Source organism: Callithrix jacchus, chromosome 14 (genome assembly GCF_049354715.1).
Source record: "Callithrix jacchus isolate 240 chromosome 14, calJac240_pri, whole genome shotgun sequence".
Lineage (NCBI taxonomy): Eukaryota > Metazoa > Chordata > Mammalia > Primates > Cebidae > Callithrix > Callithrix jacchus.
Window position 1 is genome coordinate 105663484 of NC_133515.1, and position 18369 is coordinate 105681852.

Below are 18369 nucleotides of genomic sequence, written 5' to 3' on the forward strand. Positions count from 1 at the left end.
CCCACTACTACAGCCCCTCCAATATCTATACCCCACTACTACAGCCCCTCCACCAACATCTACACCCACTACTACAGCCCCTCCACCAATATCTACACCCACTACAGCCCCTCCACCAACATCTACATCCCACTACTACAGCCCCTCCAATACCTATACCCTACTACTACAGCCCCTCCACCAATATCTACACCCCACTACTACAGCCCCGCCACCAACATCTATACCCCACTACTACAGCCCCTCCACCAATATCTACACCCCACTACTACAGCCCCTCCACCAACATCTACACCCCACTACTACAGCCCCTCCACCAACATCTACACCCCACTACTACAGCCCCTCCACCAATATCTACACCCCACTACTACAGCCCCTCCACCAACATCTACACCCCACTACTACAGCCCCTCCACCAATATCTACACCCCACTACTACAGCCCCGCCACCAACATCTATACCCCACTACTACAGCCCCTCCACCAACATCTACACCCCACTACTACAGCCCCTCCACCAATATCTACACCCCACTACTACAGCCCCTCCACCAACATCTATACCCCACTACTACAGCCCCTCCACCAACATCTACACCCCACTACTACAGCCCCTCCACCAATATCTACACCCCACTACTACAGCCCCTCCACCAACATCTACACCCACTACTACAGCCCCTCCACCAATATCTACACCCACTACTACAGCCCCTCCAATATCTATACCCTACTACTACAGCCCCTCCAATATCTATACCCCACTACTACAGCCCCTCCAATATCTACACCCCACTGCTACAGCCCCTCCACCAATATCTACACCCCACTGCTACAGCCCCTCCACCAATATCTATACCCCACTACTACAGCCCCTCCACCAATATCTACATCCCACTACTACAGCCCCTCCAATATCTATACCCTACTACTACAGCCCCTCCACCAATATCTACACCCCACTACTACAGACCCTCCACCAATATCTACACCCCACTGCTACAGCCCCTCCAATATCTATACTACTACAGCCCCTCCACCAATATCTACACCCCACTGCTACAGCCCCTCCACCAGTATTTATACCCCACTACTACAGCCCCTCCACCAATATCTATACCCCACTACTACAGCCCCTCCAATATCTATACCCTACTACTACAGCCCCTCCACCAATATCTACACCCCACTGTTACAGCCCCTCCACCAATCTCAACACCCCACTACTACAGCCCCTCCACCAATATCTACAACCTACTAATACAGCCCCTCCACCAATATCTACACCCTACTACTATAGCCCCTCCACCAATCTCAACACCTCACTACTACAGCTCCACCACCAATATCTATACTCCCACACTACAGCCTGAGTAGATATCTGACATAAGCCTTATTATTCATCATCGTGATCAAACAAGGTGCTTTCATTTTTGGTTAGAGATTTGTGAGTATAGACCATAGCTTAGTGTTAAAGTCTTCTAGGTCTTAGATAAGGAATTTCCAACTATAAATGAGGCCATGCTAAAATCTAAATGGCACAGGGTTCTAGGGGCCATAAGGGACTGTCAGCAAGTCCATCCAGGTACTCTCTCTCACCTCCCAGAGAAGCCCTAGCCCTCAAGCCCTCCTCATTTGAAGCCTACGGCATCCTAATTTGCACACAAGTCTAACAAGCCACTGTCATCTTGCTTTTCAGTTCACAACACCATGAAACAAAGACCCCAGAGGCACCCAAGCACTAAGCAGGACAAAGAGTCAGAACAGTAAAAAGCAAATGTCAGAAATGGACACCTAGCAATAGTCCAGGACTAATCCCATGTACCCCTGGTTTCAATGGATGCTGGTCTTCATGTAGAGCGGGTTCTGCAGACTGAGAGGACATCTTTCACTAACAATATTCTGACGTTGGAGACAGAGACTATATATCTGTAACAAACCTTTCAGCAACCTGCACTGAAATGCAGCCTTTCAATAGAAAGCCACTTCTCAGAACAGAGGTGGCCCTTGGAGTCTTTCCAGGATTCTCACATCCATCTGGGAAGAGGAAAAGAACCCCTGAAACTGGGCTGACTTCATAAGCACTTTAATTTCACACGTCACATTTCTGGAGCTGTCCGGTCTTTCCATTCATCTTGCATCACTGCAGAGAAAATTCACCGACTTCCGCAGGTGAGAATCTCACCCATTAGTAAGAAAATCTTGCTTTATATTAAGCTGGCCTTTCTCTGGAGATCTTCCAACTGCTTTATAAACATTCTTTCACACCTCCAAGAAGGTAGGTGGTAATTGTTATTCTTTCTGGACAAGAGAAAGAATAAGAGCCTTAGCAAGACAGAACTGAAATGTGTTTAAATGCCTGAGGGAAAGCAAAATCAAGGCTTGGAAAATATGAGATAAGACAGATGTGACCAAAAATAGGAAGAAGAATGGTATACAAAATTCCAAAAAAGGAGAATTCTCCTATAATCTGCTCCCCGTCTGCCCAGCTTCACAGGAGCCGCCACTTGGCACTCCTCTGGCTGTGCAGCTTCCACACCAGCGCTGGCCTGGAAAATCAGGCGTGGTGAGTGCTAATTTTGGCTCAAATAAGAAATTTTCTCTCTCTTTGATCTTTGCCAGGAAACAGGATCAACAATCTGACTTCCATAAAGTGCAAGCTGAAACTTGAACCTTATGATCAGTCAAGAAGGTGACAAGAGGCCGTGGTTCCTTTAAATGTCACAATGACAATATAGGTTTGGAGTATTAATACCTTTGAATCCTTACTCTGTCCCTCACTAGCTAAGGGCCCTGTAAGTGACTGTGCGTGCTCTGCCTTAAGATGAAGGTGACCCAAGTGACCCTGCACAGCGGCCGAGGAATAAATTAAACAGAGCATCCTTCATGCCTAGCCCAGTGCTTGCTACACCATGGGTGCTCATCAGATCACTGCCTTGGATGCCTTTATTGATACCTTTACTCGCTGTAGAAAGCTGGACAGCAACTAGGACTTGCAGTGATGTGTGAAGTATTAAAGCTGGCAAAGCCACAGGGTGGTGAGCAACGCACCAGCTGTAACATGCAAGCCCTGCTCTGCTTTCTGCTTTTGCAGGAAACTTTATAAAGGAGAGGGAAGGACTGCTTTTATTTATAGAGTTGCCCATGTTGTTAACTAAGTACAAGTGAGTTTTGTCCAGATTCCATGGTGTGGACTGCTCCAAGTGGGCCTGCCTAGTCAAGGACTCTGAGCCTCCCAAGAGAGAGATTAGCTGCTGCTGCCTTTTTTTTTTTGAGACAGGGTCTCACTCTCTGCCCAGGTAGAGTGCAGTGGGGTGATCTCAGTTCACTGCCAACTCCGCTTCCTGGACTCAAGTGATTCTTCAGCCTCAGCTTCCTGAGTAGCAGGGACCACAGGAGTGAGCCACCACACCCAGCTAAGTTTTGCATTTTTTGTAGAAACGGAGTTTCCCCATGTTGCCCAGGCTGGTCTTGAACTTCTGGATTCAAAGCAATCTACCCACCTTGGCCTTCCAAAGTGCAGACATGAGCCACTGTGCCAGCCAGATATTAGTTCTTCAAACCATTCAGAGCCTCAGTTATCTAATCCGTAAAGTGGGGATGACACTGATTCAGCTTACGGGATTTTCATAAGAACTGAATAAACTATGCTGTGTAAAAGCCACCAGCTAGCTATAATCTATCCACAGAATCAGATGTGGCAGTATTCTCTCCATGTCAGAGCTGAGACAATCCGGGTCTAGATATCAGCTGAATAAAGGTAAAGGGCTAGTTGTCTGGGAGTGGGAAGCAGAACCTGGGCCTCCTCTCACCTGCCTCCTACATCATCGGCTGTCCTGGGCTGGCTGCTCTCTAGGCCTTCTGCTTGGCAGCCCCACTGGGACTTCCCTTCGCCATCAGCCTCTTGGAATTCCCTTCCACTGCTTGCTTTCCTGTGTGGGGTCCTGTTTCCAGACTAAGTTTCCTCTTTCTTGGCTTTCCCCTTCATTTTGCTAAAACACATCCTTTAGGAGTTTCAGAGAAATGATACATGGGAGCCAAAGTTTTTCAGCCCTGCACGTCTGAAAAAATCTTTAATTCTACCCTCGTACTTGACTGGCTGGGCACAATTCCAGGCTGAGTTAGTTTCCTCGGGATTTTAATGGCACTGCTCCACGCCGTAAGGTTTCCAGTGCTGCTGCTGTGAAGTTCACCGCCATTCTGATTCTGAAACCTCTGGGTGCTGTCTGGAAGCTTTTAAGATCTTTTGCAAGTTCACACAGTGATGCCTCATGGTAGGTCTTTTCCCTTATTGTGCTGGGCACTTGTGAGCCTCTCAACTTGTAGAGACTCTTCCATTCTGTTTTTAGAAACTGCCTTCAGTACTGTTGAATTGATGACATCCTTCTCTCTTTCTAACACACCTGCCAGTTGGATGCTGGGCCTTGGGGATTATCCTTGTCTTGTCTTTTATCTATTTCCTACTTGTCTTTTTGATCTATTTTATGAGAGATTTCCTCTACTCCAGCCCTTCCTGTCGGATTGTTAATGTTATATTTTCTTACCTTAGTTGTGTCCCTGGCCTTCTTTAATAGCAAGCTGTATCCCAGACTTCCCACACATTCACTTTTTTGCTAATTCTGATCTTCCTCATGCTGGCAGCTGCTCATCTGCACTGAAGAGTGAGGTACCAGGAAGCTCACAGGCAGCTCTGTGTGTGTGGAAGAAGTTTATCCACCCAGGTGTGGGAAGAGAAGGCAGCCAGCTGATCTTTCCACCAGGAGACGCTCACCATGGCAGCGTCTTTACGGATCTTTACCCTGGGGCCATGCAGTTTCTTCAGTTTAAAACAAAATCCCCAATCTTTCCCGACCCTGTGGTGAGACCCTACCATGCATGCCTTCCTGCATCCAGGGCATGGGGCTGAGGCAGGGCGAGGGCTCCACTGCTGAGCAGGCGGGCCACCACTCCAGGATAGGGACGAAGGGTGATGAGCTCTACCAAAGCCCCAAGGAATTTCAAATTCCTCCAAGTGAAAAGCTCAAGCAGAGCAACAGCTTTTTAATTTTACCATTTCCTACAGCAATGTTTATAAGTGAAGATGGGGAGAGAGAGAAAGGGCCCGAGTGGTCCTGCTCCTCCCCTTCCCATTAGGAAGTCACACATGATGCTCCCTCATTTCTGCCCTTCTAGGGCCGGTCTCATAAACCCACTATCATCACCATCTCAAAAATGAGCTGTTTTCCACTTGTTATGAGCTTCCTTACAGAGGACACAAAAAAGATGCTGTTGTTTGTGGCCTACAGAGAAAGCATTACTGAGTTCTTGACCAGGCCCTTCCATGACCTTGAGGAGAAACAGGAGAAGGAAAACAGGAAAGAGAAGCTGGGGTGATCCCAGGGTCCATTCCACCCGGGCAGGGTCCCAAACAGCCCTCTCGGGCTGCCCACTTCTTCAGAACGTTGTCCCCATCACGAGGACAGCACAGAGCTGCCAGGCACAAGAAAGGCGCGATTCACCCACAGTACCGAGCAGCAGCCACAGGCAGCAGGCACCAGCGCCGCATTCCCATGGCTGAAAACTGAGGCTCTGCTCTCAGTCCCGCTTTTTTTAGATTCTACACTTGGGAGCACAAAAGGCCTTTAAATATTCATGGCAATTTCTGTGCTTTGATTACAGGTTACCTTGCTGTGTAAGACAGGCCTGAAACATATTTATTAAATATTATAAGCTTAAATGCCTACTATAATTACCAGAAAGAGAGTATTCTACACAGTTTGGAAACTATTAAAAATTGAAGTCAGAGGCCCTTAAGATGAATGCATTTACCCATTTTGTCCCATAGCTGTGTATATTTAAATTGCAGAGCTGAATTTTAAGTCTTGCTAAAGTAAAAATTACAATTTTAAACTTTATTCCAAATTGATCCAATGTGTATAGAAAATATAATTCTTTTAGGTACCCAAGGATTTATGAAATGCATTCCTCATTTATGAAACAAACCATAAGTATCCTCTATGAGCCACTTGCCCAATTGAAGTAACCATAGCATTTCACACACTGAGAGCTGCTTACCAGGTTTTTGAAAAGTGCTGTCAACTCCTTTGTAAACACGGAGAACTTGAGGAACGCACTTCCTAAATCTGGGTCATCTCTGCATACACAGTTGCCGCCGAACTTCTCCAGAGCCTGGGTGTACTGCTCTTCATTTTCCACGTGAGCTGCAAGAGAACGAGGGAGGTGCTGTGAGTCTCAAGTATGCCATCCTCATTCCCCACCAGGTTCCTCTCAGTTGTGAATAACACTGAACACATCAGCAGAAGAAAAATCTGAGAAGAGTCAAGTTGCACAGGAACAGAAATAGCTTCGTGACCCCGACAGTCCATGGGGCCAGCAACAGATCCCCAAGAACAAGTGTGGTGTGCAAGAGGGGGAAGCCCTTGCCCACGTCCAGTGGTCCTCAGATGAGTCAGCCAAGGACACACAACATTTCCACCCCTCCAAGGATTCTTCCTTCACCAAAATGATGGCAGAAGTCACCAGACTGAGCCCCCTCCCAGAAACTCAGCCAGATGCCCCATTCCTCTCAAGCCTGAAGCCTGGGACTCTAATTCAGAGCCACACACCACACAGCTCCTTCTCCTTTTAACACGGGAACAGCAGTGGTCTTTGCAGCTCCAGTGTCTCTGCTTGGGATGCATCCTCTGCCCAGGGGCCCTTCCCTCCCGAACTCTTCTTCATCCTACAGACTCATGCTTCCTCCAGGAAGCCTTCCATGACTCTGCCCTACACCCTGGGTATTTCATGGGCACCTCTCCTATCCCTGCACTTAGCAAGTTATATTGAAATGGTCTGGTAAATGTGTTCTCTATACACTGGACGTGCTTACAGTTTACAGACTAAGTTGTATTCATCCTTGACCAAGTCATGTGCCTGAAATATTAGACAATAAAAAGCAAACCAGGTGCTATGTCTGATGGCATTTTACTATCATTAGGGCTTGAAGCAGTACCTGAAAGAGTGAAAATCTGGACTCTGGGTCTCAGGCACAGTAGTTCTCAATCCCTGCTGGACACCAAAATCATGCATGGATTTTCACCAAACACTAGACACCACTGTCCCATCTCAGACCTCTGATTCAGAACCATGAGTAGAAATGGGGAAGGGGACACAGGTGATTCTGGTAAATCAATGTGTTTGAATATAATTGTCTCACTACAAGGTCAGGCACTTTCAAATGAAACCAGTCAGTCTGTAATAAAACAACTTCTATCTGCATGGCTACCTAATTTCTATGTTTTCATCAGTTCAATTGGAAATATGACGTAACTATGTACAGGCACAACAGGGCAGGCAGACCCGCGGTGTGAACGTGGACGTAAACTCCACCAGAGACGGCCTTAGTGCTGCAGCTCCTTCACCAAAGGGACATATCTGGAAAGTCCCTCTGTAGCTCCCCAATTCCTTCTTGGGGAAATTAGACCACTGTCAGCTAACACCAATGCCCAGGCTAGGCCTGACAATGAGGGCAAAGGAGGGAACATTTGTTTCTGCAGGACAGTCCTAGACCCTGAGCCAATCCTTATGGCCCATGAATGGTCTGCTCACCCATCCTACTGGGGCAGCACAGTGTTCTTGACCTCCAGTGGCATTTGGGGGACTCCAGCAGACACTAGAGAAACTCACTGCATTGTTTGAGTCCTTTCCTTTTTTTTTTTTTTTTTTGTAACGTTCTTGAAAATAGCCTAAGAGTTCTAGATAAATGAATTTCTAAGACCAGATTTAGCAAACAAATTCAGACAGAAACATACATGTGCACACATTCACACCCGCAAACACACACAGCTCCTCAGGAGCCCTCAGAAGATCTGGGTTCCAGTCTTATGTCCGCCAGTAAACATTTGTATGACCTTGGTAAGTCACAGTGACGCTGGGCCTGTAGCATCAACTACATAAAGGATAAAGACCTGCTGGGAGATGCTCTCAAGGTGACAGGAAGAATGAAAGAATTAGGTAAAGACATTCAGTTTACCACATGGGAGCGTGGCCAACAATACCAACAACAGTGACAGCAGCAACAGGTGTCACTTATTCAAAGCACAAACTTTACATATATTTTTTCTAAACCTCATAAGACATGTATTATTTCTCATACCACAATTAGAAAATTAGGGCTCAAAGAGATCAAAGAATTCATCCAAGGAAACACAGCTAGAAAGTGGCAGAGAAAGAAGATTCAAACCCAAATCTTCTAATTCCATTCTCCTACTCTGCTACACCGATACTTGTTTCATTGTTAAAAAGTTTACCTTGTCAAATGAAAGTATGTAATTTTTAAAATTCAGTTTCACAGAGCACTAATTCCTTCTGTTCTACTGGATCATTCTAGAGCATGTGGTTACCAGTGAAGAGCATGTCCTTTCAAACCACATACTATTTTTAAACTATCTCAAAATTAGTGGTCAAGACATGGGCAGTTTCAGTGGGTTCAGGAAGGGAGCTGGCGGCCACAGGCAGGGCTGTCACTGCCAACTGTCTGTCCACTGGACGACAGAAACAGGAATGCAATCCCCCGCCCCCCGCTCCTGCTTCCTCCCTCGCTCGCTGCTGTCTGAGCCATGGGTCTTCCAAATGATGCCAACAGAGGGGAGCCGGACCACGGTCTCCTCCTTTATGGTGCTGGTTGGTGAGTGAGAAGCCCAGCAGGAGAGAAGCTGAAGACTATCCTCGTGGTGGCTTCAAACCAAGAGGAGGACTGGACCCTCAGTGCTGCTCTAAGTGCACACCCAAAGGGAAGGGACTCTGCATGTGGTTAATGCCTACTAAGTAGCTTGTAAGTCTTTTGTTCAGTTTAACCTGACAACACTAAAAGTTGGCTATCATTATCCCTATTTTCTTGTAAATCAAGTGCAGGTCAGAGAGTCACGTGACCTGCCCCAGACCAGAGTTGGTAGGAGGGTCAGTGCTCTTTGTACACCACGCAGGCTGCCTCCAGCTCTTGATAGGAGAAAGGAGCCGGCCTTCTCACTAGTAGTAGCCTTCATGTTCCACTACCAAGAAATATGAAAGTACTCCTTATCTTCCCTCCTTCTGGGCTCCTCAACTGACTACGTGGTGTAGGTTAAGTTTTTATTCTTTTTAAAAAAAATTACTGGCCAGACACAGTAGCTCATGCCTGTGATCCCAGCACTTTGAGGCCGAGACAGGTGGATCACCTGAGGTCAGGAGTTTGAGACCCGCCTGGCCAACATGGTGAAACTCTGTCTCCACTAAAAATACAAAAATTAGCTGGGCATGGTGGCGCACACCTGCATTCCCAGCTACTCGGGAGACTGAAGCAGGAGAATCACTCGAACCTGGAAGGTGGAGGTTGCAGTGAGCTGAGATCACACCGCTGTGCTCCAGCCTCAGCAACGAAGCAAGACTCCATCTCAAAAACAAAAAAACACAACCAAAAAAACCTCTTGTATTTATACAAGTGTGTATAAATACATCTTCCAAATGATGCACTGATCCCCAGCAACCCAAGGCGATCAATTCCTTCTTCGGTTGTCATCAGCACCATCATCTTGCGGATTTACATTTACAGTGCTTTCATCCACTGCACTATCTTCTGATGCTCACACTGCATCAGCTTAGGTCAGTGGGAATCTTTTTGCACAGATGGATTTTCCATCTTGCCAGTGAACTTGGAGCTTTTTGCTGAAGCCCATAAGCCTGTGTCTCCCTCTAACCCTAGCATGGTACCCACCAAAGAATAGCCATCCCTCCATGAATAACATGACACTGACTGACCTACTGCTCCGGATCACCCCAAGGGGAAGGTTTTCCTACTAGAGAACAGAAAATCATTGAGTGCCTTTATTTTTCTTTTGCCAAAAACAACCTTAAAATAGAAACCTAAAATAAATAGCTTGGGAATAAAGTTTCCGGAAAGATTCCAAACTGGGTCTATCAACTTTTATTTACAGAATTGTGAAAGCTATTCTTCTAAAGAGAGCTCATACTCTCACCTTAAACTCTAATTCTCATTGACGACCCAGTTCCAAGAATCACTGATCTGGGAGAGCCTTTGGAAAATAAGAATCTGGGTCACAAAGACCATGCTAGGACAAGACTTCATTTCTTCTCAATTCTAAGTCATCACCCCTTTATCTCCCACCTCACTGCACAAAACCCACCAATCCCTGCAAAAGGATAAACTGAGAGACTCCTGCAGAGAAAGTGATCTTGAAGCCAGCAAGTGTGTATATACTGGGTTTAGAGGCAATGACTAGGTTTTGCTGCATGCTTTTTCGTTATTGGATTCTGTTATTTAAAAAACTGGTATCAAGGTCCAGCGCAAATGGTTTAAACAAAAATTGCTGGATCCAAAAAGGACAAAGAATGGCTCCTTTGCTCCTCCTCTACGGGCCACATATGCAGATACGCTCTTAACAGGTCAGTGTGGCCCACAGCACAGAGAGGAAGCAAGCCACCAACACAGCACTGCCATAGGATGGGTATCCCACAGCCAACTCTCCTTCAAGAACCACCTCCTCTTTCATCTCAAACATGTCACTCACTATTTCCAGTCCTGCAACAGGGACGTGACAGCATGCTGGGGTGAGATACAAGGACACATACGCTCATGGCTGGGATGAATGCCTGGGGAAAGATACGTCAATCCAAGCACTGATCACTTACAATGCAACAGGCAATAGGTACTAAGCGGATTCGGATGGCAAGAAGGAGACATGGAACTGGGGCTCCAAGGACAGGTGAGACTTGTCAAGCAGAAAAGCAGCAGATAACAGATATGGAAAGGCATTAGCCCCAGGGTAACAGCAGGGAGTCCTTAGTGTTTGCACTGTTAAAACTTTTTTTTTTTTTTTAATTATACTTGTACCCCAGAACTTTCTCTGTTTTTTTAAAGCCCCTCCCTGTGTCCAGCTCTCAGTTCTCAAAATCACCACAGGGCAACACAAGTCTCATTGTCCCCACCTCGTCAGGTCTCCACACTCACTGCTGAGTCCTTTCATTCCACAGATCTTGAAAGGTGACCTAGTCCAAACATGGAAACCAAAGCCCAGAGAGGGTGTTGACTTGCTCAAGGTCACACAGCGAGTTTGCAGCAGAGCTGGAAAAAGAACTCGGGATTCCTGAGTCACAGTCCAAAGCTCTTCCTCCCATAGCAAAAACCGTTTCTTCATTTGGTCATGACGTTGTCCCTGTCTTCAGCTCTTAGCTTCAGCTGAAGACAGTGACAATGTGCAACCTTCCTGTGAAGTACTGTTAACCCGAACACCAAGTGTTGTAACCAGCATAACAGAAAGAAGAGGTGGCACACCAGCCTCATGACTGCCGAGCCCCAGCCTCCATGCTGATCCAACGAAGACCCTCCAAACCCCTGCTCCAGGCCAGATCACAGGCCTGGGAGTCAGGCAGAGGAAAAATCACCTGCTGACACCCCACATTTCAAACTTCCACGCAGACAGCTCCAGTGAAGGGGGTGTTTAAGGAGAGACATATGCTCTCCACAGCAGCAGCTTGGTGGAGACACTCCTTAGACAGATGACACAATGATTAATACTCAAATGTGTGTCACGACATGAATGTTGTGATGTTGTGCACAGCTCTACAGAGCGGAGACCATTTCCTCTGGCTGTCGGCTGTCCATGCCACCTGTTTCAGACCTCACTTGTAGTGCACGATCTCATGGGAATGCAATTTCTGAAAATCAAAGATCATCCCCATTTCTTAACAGGGTCTCTACCTACCTTCACAGGGTCTCTACCTACCTTCACAGGGTCTCTCACATCCCATGAGACAGAACCATTTTTAGAACTTTATTTCTAGAATCACCCCAACTAAATGGCTGAAAACATATTTTCATTCCCAATTTTCTAATGTGTATCAAAAGTCTTCAAAACATTCTTCTGGATAATCTCACTTCCAGAAATCTATCCTAAGGAAATAATCAAGGTGATCAGAGATGTGTGTATAGAACAATTTATGAAGAGTGAAAATTTTAAATGTGTTAAGCTCTAACAATATGAAAATGGTTAAATTAATAGTGTTTCTACAAAATGGAATATTATGTCGGCTTTTTAAAATCATGATATAGGAATATGGCAGGAACAGAATGCCAAGTTTAAAAAAGGCAGGACACAAAATTTAGTCTCAATTTTGCAAAAAGTAAAATGCAGAGAAGAGGTTGGAAAGATAATAAATCAAAATGCTAACGGTGGTGGGAAAGACTGAGCACGTGCTAGCACTCAATAAACTGTTGTATGCAAGGCCATTATTTCTAGGTACCAGACCAAGTGCTTTCTAGATGCTACTCTATTCTCCTTTGAGTGGACAAGGAAACAGACTGTAGGAGTGTGAACCAGCCCAGGCTCATGCAACTTCTAAGAGGCAGAGCTGCGTTCGAAGTCAGGGGTGGGCCTCAGACCCAGCGCTCACCTGAGCCTCTGCTGGTTATCAAGATACTGAAATCCTGCCAGGGTCAAGACTTGATTGGTTTAATGCTTTACTGAGCTTTCTAAATTTTCTACACTAAGCTTATCTTATCTTTATAACAATGTAAAGAATAAATAAAAATTTAAAAAGAAATAGAAGCATCAGCTCTAATGGCTGGGTTGTTTTAGGGCTCTGTGCCTGTGGCTATTAAGATCATCATGCCGAGGACGGTGGCTCACACCTGTAATCCCAGCACTTTGGGGGCCAAGATGGGCAGATCTCTTGAGGTCAGGAGTTCAAGACCAGCTTGGCCAACATGGCAAAACCCAGTCTTTACTAAAAATACAAAAATCAGCCAGGAGTGATGGCGGCAGGTGCCTGTAATCCCAGCTCCTCAGGAGGCTGAGGAACGAGAATCACTTCAACCCAGGAGGTGGAGGTTGCAGTGAGCCAATATCGTGCCACTGTACTCCAGCCTGGGCAACAGAGCGAGACTCTATCTCAAAAGAAAAAAAAAAAAAAAAAAGATGAGAATCTGTCTTTCTCTCCCAAAGCTTTCCCTGGACAAGGTGATGTGAGGGAGAAAGCCCTTGGAACTGAGTACACCTGCATCATCTTTGACCAGACGGAAGTAGCCATAACCAGAAGGGATTGAACAAGAATGTCTACCTTGTTCATAACCCCTTTGAGCTCCCACGCAGGCTGAGCAACCGGAAGGATACCTCTCACTGGCTTCTTCCTGCCACTTCCTCCACCTTCTCCCACTTTCAGAACTCATTTCCATCATCTTTCCTAGGAAGTCCCCTTGGAATGTGATTCTTCGAGAAGCAACCAGTCTTTGCAGATGGTACCCCAGGATGTATCTAGTTCGGTTGTGCTTGGCACAGGCAGCTAACAATGGAGTTCATTAATAACACCAAGGTGTGGGCTATTAAAATACAAAACCTGTTGCCTATGATCACCGCCTCCTCTTTGATCCTGCCTTATATTAATTATCCCATCCTTCCAACGACAGTTGAAAGTCTCTGTGAATAACATTACCTCCCTGTGAAGCTCCTACTGCTTGCAGGAGTACACTGGGAAGGCAGGTGAGGGGTGTGAAAGAGTGGAGATTGGGCTACTGTATAATTTTTTTTATGCTGATGCTTTCTGTCCCTTTAGGCTTTAGAGTACATAATATACCAACATTTACTTTTATTCATTCATTGTGCTTCCATTCTGGGTCAAGAATATTTCTGGTTACTAAGGAATAAAATCCAATCACACTGAAAGTCTATTATGCAGCAAGCACTAAGGAAGACAAAGATTCATCAGAGCTGCTTCCATCCTAGGGCTGCTCTAAGACCAAATGAGGGGAGGAAACAGGGGTTGGAGGTGGTGGGTTCTTCAGAACTGGCGGGGCTCTCCTTTAGTCTGGAGACAGGCGACCCCAAGGTGTCTGGGGTTCAAAGCCAAGAGGTGAATTCCATATTTGTTGAATGTGGAGTAGAAGCTATTAGAAATTTTACTCCCAACTATACTGACACCTTTTAATGGAGAAAGAGTTCATGTTGGCAAAACAATCTGATTAGCTACATTACAGAATGTGCATTTTGCCAGGGTAAGCGGCTTTCAGCCCTACATTTTTGCCTTCAAACCCCAGACTTAGGTACTCACCACAGTGATGACTTAAGAACACACCCGTCTCCACCCACCTCCATCAAGGGCATAGCCCCTAGGAAGGAAGCTGACTCATGCTTCCATGAGATCCCAGGGCTTCACCTTCAGGGACAAGAAGCCCTTGGAAAGTGCATGGTCTCTCAAGCCTCATAAAGTAGCTACCATAAATGTTGTAGAGATGACATAACATATAAAAACAATCTCTCACCCTTACAACTCTGCAGGATTTTACAGGTGAGGAAATAGCTGAAGTCATCATGTTGATTTGGTAGAATATTTAAGCCCAAGGTCTGGGCTTTTTCGCTTGGTGTGCTGGGTTTGTGGACAGGCTCATGGGGTGGGAGGAGGGGGGAGGGCAGGTATGTGTATCCCAAACATGTATGCAAAATTATGTAAAGGTGCCTTTTCCTGGAAGGATCATCCAAAACATCCTTCAGATTTTTACTGATATCTGTGATAACCAAAAGATTAAAGAATCACTGATCAAACCACAGCCCCATGTCTTACAGATGGGTGTGGAAAACATGTTGGCCCATAGACTGGCTGACTGTAAACACAGGCCAAATTAAATAGCAGATACTTCTGAACCGAAGTATGATTCATGCCAACACTTGGATGTTAGGTCACAGACCTCTGTGTTCCTTCAGAGGCACCCTCCTTCCATGACTAATGCCGTGGTCACTGCAGACAGGATTCCACAAGTCACCAACTAAATTACAATCATTTTTAGCCCGCAGTGGGAGAGAGCTGGACTCCAGAGCCTCACAATTGGAAGACATCTCCAGGGCCTTCGAGCCCACGTCCTCACAACTTCCTCAGAGACAGGGGCTGTCCATCCATTAGAGGAACCTCCCAGGCACCAGCTCACCGCACAGGCTGCTCACCAGTTACCCTCTCCCTCATATCTGAGTCAAGGCATCTCTTGTGAAAGCCTCCTCTAGAGAAAAGCAAATACTGTGTCTACCTTCCCCAGCCCAGAGAAAGCCCTTCATGTACATCCTCACTGGCCCCTTCTGAAACTAAGAGCCCCTCATCCTTCAGACGCCCTCCTACAGGGAGGTTTCTCCATCCCTGAGATTTTGAGGTTCTTCTTAAAATGCTGCTCTTGCAACTCAATAACGAAACAACCACCTCCTTTATAAGCACCAAAGACTTCAGAGGTTTCCTATGGCCAGCCTTCGGAGCATGTGCCACGTACTGCCTCACACTGATCTTGTAATCAACCAAAACCACCTGGAATTTTTCAGGACTACGATGGCAGTCAGGTGGCACGTAGGGTGCTCCCCAAGTTGCCGCTTGCTTTCTCCACTGTGTGCCCCCAGCAATTTTCTGCCTCAGCACCAGGCAGTGTGCTGCAGCAATCAGAAGCAGAGATGCGGATGCTCACTTGCTTTTGAATCTGAGCTCCTCCAACTGCTGGCTAGACGACCCTGGCAAATCACTACTCAGTGCCTCCGTGAGCTCATCTGTCAATAGACAGGACCTAACTCAGAATGCTGTAAGAAGGGAATTCACATAAAGTTTTTATTTAGTTTTATGAAACAAATATTCTAACAAATACTTCAAGAGTATTTATTGTCACTGTGTATCTTCCTTCAAGTTTGTGAATGTCAATAAAAATATACCTTATCATGTATCATTTATTCCTTTTTAATCACACATAGTGTACACGTTTTGTAACCTGAATCTTATTGCTGAAGATTTCATCATAAGCATTTTACTTCCTGTTGCTATATAAACATATTCTAGCAAACAGCTAAATCCTAATTCAGTTATATATAGGAGGCACCCAATTTCTCACTCTGATAAGCAGTGCAACAGCTCATGGACATCTTTGTGCATGGGTCTCCTTCCACAGAGAGACTTTTACTTTTCTTGATGTTACCACCAAACTGCCTTCCAGTAGCTCTGTGTGCATGCTGTCAGCGCCACAACAATGAAGCACAGTACTAGTCACCGTAAGCTTGCCAAACAGGAAGCGTTTTCCTGATTTTGTTACGTTCTCCTGTAGTGTCTTTTATTTTTTTTAATATTTGTCTTCTTTTTCAAAAAACAATTCCTTTTTCTTTTTTGTGTTTTGGAGACAGGGTCTCACTCTGTCACCCAGGATGGAGTGCAGTGGTGCAATTTCAGCTCACTGCAGCCTCAACCTCCCAGGTTCAAGTGATCTTCCTGCCTCAGCCTCCCAAGTACCTGGGACCACAAATTATACACCACCATGCCCAGCTAATTTTTGTATTTTTTGCAGAGACAGGGTTTCACTATGTTGCCTAGGCTGGTCCTGAACTCAAAGCTCAAGTGATCTATCTGCAAAGTGCTAGGATTACAAGTGTGAGACACCGCGCCTGGCCAGTATCTTCTGAATGCACCGTGAAACTTCATTTCTTCAACTATTATGTATATTTGTTCTGAACTGCCCTGTTCTATTGATAATATCTATAATAGAAACAGTTCTCTGTATGAATCTGAAGTGCACTTTAACACTGTTTTCTAATTAACACTGAAACAACGGGCAGGAACACACACGTAAAGTTGTTTGATTTTCATTTTCTTTTGTAGGTGAGATGGTAAGGATTTGAGGGGGAAAAAAATCAGCATTTCTGTCTTTGTACATTCAAGAATGTGATAATTTTCTAGGATATTCTGATTGAGGGTAGGAATATCATTCTCAATAAGAATGTTCCAACAAGTCCTTACAGCAGAGTAATTCTAGAGAAGTGAAAATGAAAATCTTTTGTTGCTCCATTCCTGAGAGAGATGAACTTTTCCACCCACTGATGTGTCCAACAGCTGAAAAATGTTAGCTTCAGCTTCCTGGGATGTGGAGGGAACACCTTTGGGCTGAGCCACAGCTTGGGGAATTTTAGACAAGTAAGAGTTTTAAAGTAAATATGAACTTTTTACTTTTCTTTTTCTGAGATGGAGTTTCACTCTTGCTGCACAGGCTGCAGTGCAATGGTGTGATCTCTGCTCACTGGAACCTCCACCCGCCAGGTTCAAATGATTCTCCTGCCTCAGTCTCCGGAGTAGCTAGGATTACAGGTATGTGCCACCATGCCCAGCTAATTTTTGTATTTTTAGTAGAGATGAGGTTTCATGATGGTCAGGCTGGTCTTGAACTCCTGACCTCATGTGATCCTCCTACCTTGGCCTCCCAAAGTGCTGAGATTACAGGAGTGAGCCACAGTACCCAGCCTGAATTTTTTATTAAGAGGTCAGATAGCAGTCCATCACTGAATGGCAAACAGTTTCTCACAAGTCATTATGACAATTGCTTTTGCAAACCTGTGCTAAGACTTTCCAGAAAATACAGTTGCCATCGCTTTGAAGACTGTGAGCAAACATAACACTCTGGCTGCTGTGCAAGAAGACTATTGTTTTGTGTACATGTGGATGCCCTTTTTGCCCAGTCCAATGTTTAAACTGGGGATGGGGGGTTTCGAGGGTAGGATTCTCAAAGTCCAGGGCCATCACCCGGGAGCTTTTTCAATTAGCAAATACTCAGGCTCCATCCTGGACCTGCTGAAGCAGAAACTCTGGGAGTAGGGTCCAGCAATCCCTGTTTTAACAAGACCCCTGGGGGATTCTGATACACTCTCAAGTTTATAATCACTGCTCTAATGGAGGGATTGGTAAACTTTTTCCTAGAAAGTCAGAGAGTAAGTATTTAAGCAGGGCGTTAATCCCATCATGAGGTCCCCACTCTCATGACCTCATCTAAACCTAATTACTTTCCAAAGGCCCCATCTCCAAACACCATTACATTGAAGGCTGTTCAGGCCATACTGAGGTTACTGTGTAGGTAACAATGATAAAAACCATTCTTAGCTTTCAGGCTGTGAAAACACAGGTGTCTGGCCATAGTTTGCCAACCTCCATTTTAAGGCATCTTAAATCTTCCTTCTACATAAATCCATATAAATCCTCACAGAAGAGAATACAGGGCCTGTCATAACACACACCGCTTATATCTAAAATTTTAAGTTCACCTCTCCTACACTAAGAGGACAGTCTAAGAACATACAGTAGGGACCTGATAATGTATCAACACTCAGTATTTATTGGGCACCTATTATCTGCCCACGCCTATGGCAGCCACTGCAAGGAACACTCAGGAGGTATATCACAGCTGTCACTCTTACCACGTGTACGTCCAGAACCATGCATGGCATTTTTCATGTTATCTCATTTAATCTTCACTAGCAATCTTAGGACCTATTAAACTCCCATTTTACACATGAGGAAATTGAGGCTCATAAAGGTAAAATAATTGTCCTAATGTCA

General features: G+C 45.4%; 1 protein-coding gene across 8 annotated transcripts in view; it reads right to left on the reverse strand.

Annotated features, from left to right (window-relative positions):
• Positions 1–18369, reverse strand: part of ASAP2 (ArfGAP with SH3 domain, ankyrin repeat and PH domain 2) — a 210296-nt gene that overhangs the window by 93898 nt on the left and 98029 nt on the right. For all 8 annotated transcript variants that reach the window (XM_054245229.2, XM_035273272.3, XM_035273269.3 and 5 more), the window contains exon 3: positions 6058–6203. In XM_054245229.2, coding sequence (XP_054101204.1) covers positions 6058–6203 — 146 coding nt within the window. The remainder of the gene's footprint in view (positions 1–6057; positions 6204–18369) is intronic.